The sequence below is a fragment of the Poeciliopsis prolifica genome, unplaced genomic scaffold (assembly GCF_027474105.1).
Source record: "Poeciliopsis prolifica strain line A6 unplaced genomic scaffold, Auburn_PproV2 SCAFFOLD053, whole genome shotgun sequence".
NCBI lineage: Eukaryota > Metazoa > Chordata > Actinopteri > Cyprinodontiformes > Poeciliidae > Poeciliopsis > Poeciliopsis prolifica.
The window spans coordinates 267,781-279,915 of NW_026562428.1; the positions used below are offsets into that span (position 1 = coordinate 267,781).

Here is a 12,135-nt window from a genome sequence, read left to right on the forward strand (position 1 = left end):
TGTCTTTTTAAATAGTTTCTCATTTTGCATGATCTCCAAAGGCGGAGAAGTCCTCGCTAAACAGGTCAGGTACAATTGTGTAGTTGCGCCAATCAAGCTTTAGCGGAAGTATTGGAATACACAGAAATAAAAGGTGAGAAATAAATACAGAAGTCTGATATTTCGAGCATGACACTAAATCTGCCTGTTGTTGCTAAGCTCCTCCTAACATCTGATTGGTCAGTAGTAAGAGACATCTTGCTCGTTATTGGCTACTTTTTTGTCAACATTTGGAGTGTTGTGCTCTGTGTAAAGCTATTTAAACAATGACAGAAAACAGAGGACGTTTACCAGTTTAATGTCGGCCGTTTTTGTATTTTGTTTTTAGGCAATTGATCCAAGGCTTTCAGTCGTTATGATTTGAGTTCAAATTTTTGTAAAAACTACTGATTTCATTATAAAGTACCAAAAATAAGTCGTTGACTGTGATTTAAAACGTCAAAATGCAAATGTTTTAAATGTTAAATATTATTTTGGAAGTATTGACCGGAAGTTAAACAACGGCTGTTCACCAAAATTGACGTGACACAGGGGAGAGGCGCAGGGTGAGGTCCGTTGTAGTCGACAAAATAATGGAGGAGATGAGGGAAGTTAAATGAGTGAAGCTTGTGATTTCATACCGGTTAAAAGCTTTATCCTACCGCTTTGACAGCCTCCTGCTGAGCTGCGGGCCTTCAAGTCTTCCTGATGTGTTAGCTGTGCGCTTCATGCCGCTACACCTGTGTCCGGCCAGCCGGCTTCTTTGTCTCACTTCATTATCATGCTCTGTTTGTCGGCCTGAACTGCACTATTTTGACTTACGGCTTCCACAGGGACAAAGCTATTTTAATAGAAATCAGGACGGAGTGAGACCTCTTTCCTTCTAGAGATGCGTTATATCCACACTGGATGCGCCCCGTTCACTATATTTCCTTCATCCAAATAGACGAGCTAGTCTAAGAAATGGCAGCGTTGAGAGTTAAAGCTGCATCCAGCGGGGACAGTTCCCTGAGGGATGGGAAGAGCAGTGCGGGCTGTCCCGCAGAAGCAGCAGCGAACAGTCGGATATACAGCCTGGATGAGCTGGAGACCATGGCCACTGTGGGTAAGTTTACTTGTCGACACAACAGAGGAGGGAGGGCACGGATATCCCACTCAGGAGAGGACTCGCTAATTTGATTTAAAAGGACAGTAAAATCCCATGATGTATTTAGATCAGGAAATCAGAAAGTTACAACATTGAAATGCCTAAATTGGGGGGAAATGAATTCAAACGAGAAGTTTTGACTCGTAGTTCTGGTAGAAATAAATTGAAAAAAGTGCAACTTTTTTAAGATATTGCCATGAAACTTTCACTAAAGTGTTTGCTGGTGTTACACCTGCCCACTATTTGTATCCAAAGACGCATAACCTTTTTTTCCCCAATGCATTAAATTAAATTGGACTAAACTTTTACTGTTTTAGGTCGGTTAGGATAACCAAAATGATACCCTAACCCTAACCCTCGGTATGTGCTAGAATGAATCTTTACATTTTATTTTGGGATCTGTTCCATGAGCTTCTCACAATAGTTTTCTAGAAATTTGGCCCATTCCTCCTGTCAGAACTGGTGGAATTGGGTCATGTAGGCCTCCTTGCTAATACACTTCATATTTTTTTCCCATTTTCCTCTTAATATTAACATTGTCTTTATGTCCAAGCAGTTTGATTTTAATTGATCACAGGATGTCTCTTCAAAAATGTTTTCTGTCTATTTGCAAATAGCTGTTTATGTTGCTTTTGGAGAAATGGCCTCTTGTTCTCTGAGCAGCCGCCGGACTTGTTTCACTGCAGATAAACACCGTTATCTTACAAGTTTCCACAGCATCTTAACAAAAATTTTAAACTTTTGATCTGGGGTTAAATCACTCATCTCCTACCAGAACCCATCCATCGATTTTATACAGAATCACAATTCCTGGTCCTGGGAATTCAAAAATGCCCAAAAATCTGTTTTGGTCTGTTTATATTTTTATAAAATTACAATTGAAATAATGATTTGATATTTGATTTGTTTAAGAAAGGATCTAAGCACAGCTAATACTGGTAATTTAAGTTACAGAACTTAAACCTATTTTTGCTTAAATATAAACCAATGGAATTTGATATGTTAAGGAACTTTATATAATAATTGTATTTGCTTACACAGATGCAAATTGAAAGATTTGCATCTGTAGTGAGTGGACATTCCCATGTTAATATCTACAGATAATTGGACAGATTAACATGGAATGTTCACATGCTAGGTCATTTCAGGTGGTCTTTCCAAATTTTTTAGCGACTTGTATCGGAAAAGTTTAGTCTGATTCAATGTCAGAAAAAATTGCATTTTTAAACGGTTTATGGAACTATCAGGGGTTTTGTTTCTGTAGTCTGGATTCATGTTCATGTTTTACCTCTCTGGAATAGGAAGTACATGATAAACACTGAAAAAACCTGCAGAAACTGGTGGCATTTGTACAATGAAACTTTGGCAGTTTCAGTCAGAAGTTCTATTTTTCAGACCTACATGGTGGGATTTAACCTTTGAAGTTGGAGCAGGTCTGTAAATTGGAGTAATCTGACCTTTAAATACTTTTTTGAGACATAATTAACAGACTGGAACACAACGTTTAAATACATTTTCATCTAAAATATAGGGTGCATATCATGGTTACAGTGTATTTTTTCACAATTTGGCTCTTATTAAATAGATTGAGTTAAAACAGCTTTTTAATGCAGAAAAAGTTTTCAGTATTTACTGAACATGAAACATAATAATCAAAATAAATCTGGTTAGTCCTCACTTTGCAACCCATATCTAAGTAGATTTGTTGATAACACTTCATCCTTGATATATTATGCATGTCTATTATATCAGACGTCCTTGTCTTATATCTGCTCCTCTATCACTGTCGCCTGGTTCCATCTGACCTACTTGGTGTTTTTTCTTGTTTTCCTTTTAGTCCATTTGTCTGGATAAACCTTGAATCTGGCTGAGGTTGTTTGGAAGTAATCTGTGTAATGCATCCTCAGATCTGTTGTCTGAAATGTTGCTGTGGACCCACAGTAGGCTTTCTGACAGCAGACGGACAGATGGTAGAGTACTGTTTTGGAAATGTTTATATCAAAACTTGCTTCTTTCTATAGCAATATGTCTGATGTAGTTTTTTTCTGAAGGACAAATAAACTTTAATTTTGTACTGAATATTCCACATTGAACTAGAAAACATTTAAAACACAATCAAAAACAAGAAATAAAAACTGCAAACAACTGAAACCATAAATAAAAGTCTAATAAAAATATAAATATCAAAATTATTTATATTTTCTAAACACCACAATAATGGAAGAAAGAATGTTAGATTTATTTTTATGTCTTCAACATCAGAAGTTTACATACAGAATGATTGTCTCTTTAAACAATGAGGGAAACCTAACTGTTACAGCTATTGATAACTTCTGACACGTCAGAGACATCTGTGGATGTATTTTAATGTCACACCTGGAGAACACCGCCTTCTCATTTGACACAGTGGAGAAAGTCAGAAGACATCAGGAAAAGAAATATGAATTTCTTTTCATGAATTTCCTGAATTTCAGTAAAAATATTGTGAGAAGTCTGCAGAAGGAAATCTGAAAGGGCAGACCCAAGTCAAAGGAAATGCTTTGTAATACTGAGAAAATGTTGGTAAACTCTGATTTTGAAGATAATTCTGACATATTTCTCTCTTTGTGTCTTTTTACAATTAGAAATATTTTTTGTAAATCTACCTGACCTAAGACATGATTTAACTTTAGACAATGAGGAGAAAAAAAGACTTTTTATTTGGTGCATGTAAACTTCTGGTTTCAACCGTACTTATCTGCAAACAGCTGATGTTGGAAATCTAACACAATCATTGTCATGCACACCCATATTAATCCAGTGTTACAGTTCCAGCATTTATATATTGCTGCAATATGCAGCCCTATTAAAGGATTTTTAGTACTTCAGGATCATTAAGTATATTTTAATACGAGACAGAGAAAACACAAGGAAACAGATTTAAAGAAAAAAAAACAAAACAAACAATTTTATCTATTAGGGGAAACAAATGATCCAAAACAACCAATGAAAAAGTAATCAATCCCTAAACTAGAAATCATTTTGTACTACGGATCATTTTCTTGCTGTAGAACTTATCTGTGTTTGATTTTTAACACAACAAACTGATTTCTGGACATTTGCCTTTCAGGATTATTTTGATTAAACTTAGTTGAAACAGGGAAATATCTAAATCATACATGATTGATTTAAACAAATGCTAGAATTAGTCAGATTCAATCATCTTCTGATATTAAGACTGAACATTTTGACCGCAAAGATTGTAGTTCCAAAGGAATTCCTCCAAGCATGTTTTAAGTCACACTTCAGGGATAGTTTTAGTTTTTCAAACACCACTGCTGACTCGCAGAGGCGGTTACTTAATTTACTGAATAAGCCATCCAGGTAATCCTGGGAACTTTTAAGTCTCAGGAATGCACAAAATAAGATATTATATTATGTGCAAATAATATAATTATCTGTGAATGATATAATGGCACATTTTATTATTAATAAGCCTTTTTCAAAAGTGAAAACATATGGTTAGGTCTCTGAATTCATTGGCTTTAAAATGAAAGTAGGCCTGTGTGTTCATTATTTGACATCATGTTCAGACTTGACTTTAATGAGTGCTTGTTGCAGTTCAGCAAATACAGCTTCAGTTTCCGGAGAATCCAGAAAAACTTGGCATGTTAAAACTTTTTCTGACTCATTATCATAACTGGAAGATTCATCCAGCAATAATTGAGCTGTGAGTCACTCTGTGTTTGCTGTTGCACAATTTAAACATAGAAGATTACACTTGATAAGATTTCATGAAAGGTACAAGGTCAGATTTCTTTTAACAAAATAAAATGATACACAGCTCTACAAATTTTGAACAAAGAGATTAGAAAATGATTTCCAGAGAGTATTTGTAATCTGTAATTTGGCTTATAATCTCACTGTTGGCGTCTTCTTCTCTGACTGGCCTTTTGGCCTCTGTTGCGACATGACATATCTCTTTGGATATGAACACTCAGAACTCTCATGGTGTTATTAGATCAGCTTCTATCTGAATCCATCTTACAAAACCATAACCTCATCATCTGGGCTTCCCAAATTGTTTGAAGGAATAGTAATTTTAGTTTATGAAACCTCCATTTGAAAGTTTTTCTGGAGCAATATTGGAGTTTAATAGTTATATAAATTTAAAGTATTAAGGCAAATTAGTCTGATGAATTACACGTTTCTTTTTTTTTATTATTATAATGGACATTAAAAGTCCATAATTTTGATCAAACTTTAAATCCAAATCTGTCACATTTCTCCAGGGACTTGTATAAACAATAAATTAAGAACCTGAAAATTTATGTCTTTGGTTATGCAATGATCTTTATTCTCAAAGGAAAATAGCTGAAGCTGCACCGTGACTCTTATGCAGTCAGATCATAAAGAGGCTGTGGCGTTATAATGCCACTCAGTAATAACACACCATACCCCCATGCCTTTAGTGTCTTTACAAATGGTAATATTCTGCAGGTACATTTAACATTGTAATTTATGATTTCAGCCTGGAAAACTCTCCATATATGCATCAAACTAATTAGGGCACAAAACCTGAGCCTAGTACGTAAAAGGAAGGTTTGCAGCAACAAGCAATATCCACACTGTGCTCATGATCCTCTAAAAATACTAAAAGTATTTTGTATGATGATGAGAATTTGCTGCCTAAAACTGAATAAAGCTCTTTATTTGAACACTGTTGGTACATTCTCATGGAAATCAGAACATCAGAACCAATTGGAGGTTGCTTTTGCTCTGCCAGTGTTTATTTATTCAGGCTGGGATGACTGGATTTCTATAACATTACTTACACACTTGTGGTATTCCTGGATACCATCAGTATCATTACTGCTGGTATGTTGGAGGAGCTACAGAAATCCACAACTTAGGTGGGAGACAAATCTGATCTTTATGAGGAAACACAAGAAAACCAAAGTGGACAACAAAACATGAAGCATGTGAAAGGCAATGCTCTGCATAGAGTAGACTGAAATTCAACTGTTTCATGCAAAATAAGCACATCATGGTGGTGGCAGCATCAGGGAAAAGTCTGAGTTGATGGGAAGATGGATGGAGCCAAATACAGGACAGTCCTGGAAGGAATCCAATGGAGGTTGTAGAAGACTGGAGACTGGGTGGAGGTTCATCTTTCAGCAAGACTAAATATACAGCCAGAGATGCAATGATCATAGCATTTTCATGTGTTAGTGTGGCATGGTCAAAGACTTGTCCATAACCCTAAATCCAACTGAGAATATTTGGCAAAATTGGTTCAGTCCAATCTGACTGAACCAAGACTGTAAAGACACTACCAGCTGTCACTGCAATGAAAAGTGGTTCTCCACAGTATTGACTCATGCCAATATGAACTCTTTATGTCGGGGATTACATAAAGTCCCAAGGAACTCCATTAAAATGTATAGTTGAAATGTCTCAAAACAGAAACATTTTTTCCAGAGTTGTACATATCGTTGCCAGGTAAGACACAAGTCACTCGATGGACTTGTCAGTATGGTAGCCTAGCATACTGAAAGCTAGTTTGGGCTGAATGAGAAGTGATTTCAAAATCCAGTCCTCAAGGGCCAGTTTCCTTCAACTTTTAGATTTCTCTTTTCTTCATTGAGGCGGTTTCACTTGTTTAACTAAAGCGGGTTGGACAAGGGAGTCATCTAAAGTTGGAGGAATCTGGCCATTGAGGAAAACAGTTTGAGGCCACTGCTATGCAGGTTTATATCTTATGGCATTTTCTCTCGGAAGTGGCCTTTAGATGAGGAAGTGGCTGTGTGATTTCTGAGCTCACGAAGATGATGAAGGTACTCCAGGTTCTCCTGTCTGTGATCAAACACATTGTTGACCTTGTTAAACACACTCTCTGTAGGGTTAGCTAGTACACTTTACTGAGCTTCATTACAGAGAAGAGTTCCTTTACAGTGTAACCTCTTTTGGTGAATCTGGTATTGGGTGCTTTTGGTATCATTCCAACCATAGTTTTTTTTTTTTTTTTTTTTTCACTCAGTGACATGTGCAGAGAAATTGTGCATCATGTCAGCCAAACAAGAAAGATGTCCTTCCATTCCTAAAAGCTCTCATATTAAGGGTTCACCTAACTGCAGCTTTAGACTGCTGATGTTGTTACTGTGGCAACAGTAGACCTGAGACAAAGGTCGATTGTTAGTATAGAAGAAGAAGACAGACAGCATATTTGGGATTGAGTGTAGCTGTTATGTCACACGTTGTCGTCGGTCACTAATGCTTCCCTCGGTGCTTATCAGCGCCACAGGATCGAAATGCCACATGCCTCCCTCCATCTTTGGAAGGAAAACAACGAGAAGCAGAGGCCTAAGCGAGGCAGTACAAATTGTAGTGATTGTAGATTGTACTTTGGGAGGACACTTGTTTCTGTGCCTGCTGAATGTGCAGCCATTACTGCCCACTCTCCCTTCTCCACCATTTCACTGTGACCCGACACCACTCAGTCTGCTCACTCCCGCTGTCGAAAACACTATTTTCCATTGTCTTCCCCATCCCTTCTCACACATGAATGTTATTTCTTATTACAAGAACAACATCAACCCCACAGAGCACATTTAGCATCGATGAAGGCTGAGGTCTGAGTTACATCTTCATATTTAGTGTTACTTCTTCTTTTTCTCCTATAATGTGTTCATTATGTGTTGATGTCAGCCTTATCTTTGATACTATTAATGTCCCCACTTCATACGAAACAATATTACTGAGTTGTACACGAAGAACAGGGTGCCATCAGTCTATAAGCAAATAGACAGAGGTTACAGTGAAATGGCTCCCGGCAGGCAGATTGTGTCTGCAGTCATAAAGAAGCTGCTTATCATTTCAGGAGAGAATAGATGATTCTTCAGTCTTCATAGTCACATCACAAAGGGGAACAACACACATAAACTACTTTCTGTGTCTAACATTAATGCAATCACTCGCGGACGCTTAAGATACATTGACCTTGTACTAGATCTGAGTACTGGCACTGACTTGTAGGGACAGATCATATAAACTTAATATTTTAATTCTATACAGGGCATTATTTATTTAAAAAATGGTAAAAGTGACAATAAGGATTATATTGGTTCATCCATTTTGTATTACTGATTGCAAAGTGAAAATAACATTTGATTGTATTATTTTTAGGTACTACTTTTGCTTTTTGATGAAAAATGTATGAAATTTTAGCTAAATGTACCAAGGTTCAGTGAAATTAGATCTTTCATCTGGAATTCCTACTTCGCCAAGAATGTTTTGGCATTTAGGACCAAAAAGTTCAGCTTCGATCTCATGTTTGCTGTTTTCCTTCTTAGCTCTACTTACTTTCTAGCACTATTTATACTGAGCTTAAATCACTCATATCAGTGCATTCTTATTTGCTGAGCCAGTTGGTTTCATTAGGGCTATTAGAGTATCAGGAACTGAAAACAATTTTTTGTCTTCCACACTTTTCAGATTTTTCTTTTTACTGTACCGTTTTACCAGATCCAAAATTGGATCCAGAGAGGAGAGGAACCATTTTAAATATTCCTTTGTTCCCACTTCCATCAAATATTAGAATAAAATTTTTAAGTAAACTGAGTCATGGAAGGTGTATAAAACTTGGTATTTTGTTTTAAACTGCTGTGAAAGTAGTCTAGGTTCTTTTTTTTTCTTTTAGCTTTTTTGTGTATTTTGTGTGTATTTGTATCCTATGCACTCATATCCCTGAGTCCCCGAGGGAGCAATAAAGTCCTTTTTTTTCTATTCTGTAAAGCTTCGATGTAGTAATCTTCTGTCCTTCTCTACCTCAGGAACTGGGACTTTTGGTCGAGTCTTCCTTGTCAAGGACAAGAAAAGCAAGGCCTTCTTTGCACTAAAACAGATGAAGATTTCTGACGTGATCCGGCTGAAGCAGGAGCAGCACGTCCACAACGAGAAGGAGGTGCTGACAGAAATCAGCCACCCTTTTCTCATCAGGCTGTGAGTCCACTCCCAGCACAACCCATCTCAGGCAGACTGCTCCATGAACAAATAGTAATGGCATAGTTACTTTAACTTTAACCAGAGTACTGATTACTCCTAGAAAAAGTAACTTAGATTACTAATTAGTTGATTTGGAAAGTAACTAAGTTACATTAAAAGTAACTTTTTTAAGTTACTTTTAGCAGTTGCTAACAACACACTCTGCCACCTGTGAAAATTACATTGATCTTTGCCAATACTTAAGTGCAAGTTATTTTATAGTGATAACATCAACAATGTGTCTCCACTGACATGGTTGAACTGAAGGGGAGATTGTTTAATGGTTACAACAATACAAAAAAACTTAAGTAATTGTGTTTTTGTGTGTGTCAGTATTGTCTGAAAAACTATAAATAGGATTTTACCCTCCCCCCTCCCCATCATATGGCCCTATGTTTGTTAGAGCGCAGCGCACAGAGCTCCTCCTGCCGCTCCACAACTCAGATGTCCCATAGATTTATGACACTTATTTTAATATTAATAATTATAATGGCATTTAGTTGCACAACTTTACGGGCACATTCATTTGTGGCTGTTTTCACTTTTATTGTGTGAAAGCAGCAATAAACACAAGGCCAAACCTGCTTATAATAATCGGACTTGGTGAGCAAAATTCAAAATAGTTCCTGTTTTATCAGCAACAAAATGCACCTCTCCCCCTTCCTTAAATTGTTTTCTGTTGCTATTGATATCTGTCGCATCGAAACGGTAGTCACTCCCCAACATACATAGAGGAAATAAAATTAAATTACAAAAGAAAATAGTAACACAAAGTGATTTCAATAAGTAACTGTAGTCTGACTACTGGATTTGAAATGGCAGCGCACTGATCACTGAAAAAAGTGATCTGTGAAGCAGTAGCTGGATTACAGTCCGATGGGACACATAATGAAGAATTCGAAAACTTTTTCGCACCAATATAAAATCAGCTGTGATCATAACTATTGATCTTTTACATTCATAATATAGATATCACCAGACACCAATTCAATACTTTTATCCGATATGATTTATTTTTGTAAAGTCAGATATAAATGTACAGGACTACACATGTATTTGTTGTTTCTGCATCAGTACGGTACACTTAAATACATCAATAGCTTTACAAGCTAACAAAGTAGAAACAACACGCCTTTAATTTGTTCAGTCAGTGCAATTAGGAGTATAACAGCCAATATCAAATAAAATAGAAACTGACTGAAAATGTCTGCCTTGGTCAAATATGTAAAAATAAACTGTAACAAACTTTCTGTCAAACTTACTTTCAAAAAGTGTAGTTAGAAATTCTAAATATAATGTAAAATAAATAACAAAAGCATGATGTCATACAGAGTACAAAGCATAGAATTAGACTGAATAGATTTGCCCTTATGAATGCAGCACATTGTCACGATCTAGATTTTCTTCAGTTATCAGGACCAATACAGGTCGCTGCATCTCTAGTCAGAACTAGTCCTTTATGAACAAATTTATTTGGTGTTCTGTGTTACCTGGTGCTAAGATGACTTCGCTGCATCAGACATTTCAGTTTTCTCAGAAGTTTTTTTTTTTTTTTTTTTTTCTTTTGGGATTTGAGTTAACATTTGGTTAGGCCATTCTATACTGCATAGAGTTATCCATTTCCTCTTCCACAGTTGGGTGTTAGCCTCTGATCTAATCTGATTTCACCTCTCATCAGACAGCACTTTACCCCCTAACTGCATAATCAGCCATGACATTTTCCAACAGCTTCTGGACTCACCATGACGATCGCTTCCTCTACATGCTGATGGATTACGTTCCAGGTGGAGAGCTCTTCAGCTACCTACGCAGTCGCGGGCGATTCAGTAATGCCACAGGCCTCTTCTACACCTCTGAGATCGTGTGCGCCATTGAGTATCTTCACTCCAAAGAAATAGTCTACAGAGACCTGAAGCCTGAGAATATCCTGCTGGACAGTGAGGGACATATCCGCCTTACTGACTTTGGCTTTGCTAAGAAGCTGTCTGATAGGTAAGAAACATAAAGAATCCATGTATGTAAAAAATAATGAAGAATATCATCAGCAGGTGGTGATCTTTGTTTTGGAAGAAGGTCTTGTGTTATGAGTTAACTGGGTAAATTATCTTATTTTTCACTTCTGCTGATGATATTGTTAAATGAAAAAGTTTACAGAAATAGTAAGCTAAGGTCAACCTGCTTCCTCTGTGTTTTTATAGGACTTGTTGATAAATGGTACTTGTATTTGTACAGCATTTTTAACAAATCCAGAAGACCCAACGTGCTTCACACAACATTCAGTCATTCACACACTCTCCTTTGCATACTGATAGTGGCATGCTACTGAATTGTAGCCCAAGGACACAACTGAGTGGGGATTCCAACTCTAACTACTGTCGCCATCAAAAAATAACAATAATCTGAGAAGTAACAAATGTCAGTGCCCTTCTAGTTGTTCCTCATGCAGTTTTGCTACATTTGAAACCTTTTTTCAATATTTCATAGGTCTGGATCAGAAAACAAAAAAATAAATAGTAAAAAACCATAACATCTAAATATTTTGTTTCAGTTGTTGAGTACTTTGGTTTTTGAATTGGATTCTAAACAAACCAGATAGGAGCATTTCATTGCTTCTTGATTCCTTATATTTAAGTTTTTTAAATGCATAAGCTTTTTGACTTGGATTTGGTTTAGATGCCAAATATGTTCTTTCAATCAATGTTTTGTTTGTGTTTGTTTTTCTAAATTAAAGTCACCCACTGTAAACCATAAACTGATTTACACTGGGTGACTGGTGACCGAGGAGGCTGGGAAACACAACTGGCTTATTAGTGAAAACCCTGATTTCTTTGCAAATGTTATAATAAACTTTTGTGAAATTATTATGATAACAATAAGTGGTTAAAAAGTAGCTACTTCCTTTTCAGGTAACTGCCTGGCTGTAACTGCATTCATAACCCTACAAACAC

General features: G+C 36.6%; 1 protein-coding gene across 1 annotated transcript in view; it reads left to right on the forward strand.

Moving 5' to 3' along the window:
* The first annotated feature begins 330 nt into the window (after positions 1–330).
* The window catches only part of prkx (protein kinase X-linked), a 31,825-nt gene continuing 20,020 nt past the window's right edge, over positions 331–12,135 (forward strand). Inside the window, exons 1-3 of the mRNA XM_055059195.1 lie at positions 331–1,123; positions 8,977–9,145; positions 10,916–11,179. Coding sequence (XP_054915170.1) covers positions 982–1,123; positions 8,977–9,145; positions 10,916–11,179 — 575 coding nt within the window. The 5' untranslated portion in view covers positions 331–981. The remainder of the gene's footprint in view (positions 1,124–8,976; positions 9,146–10,915; positions 11,180–12,135) is intronic.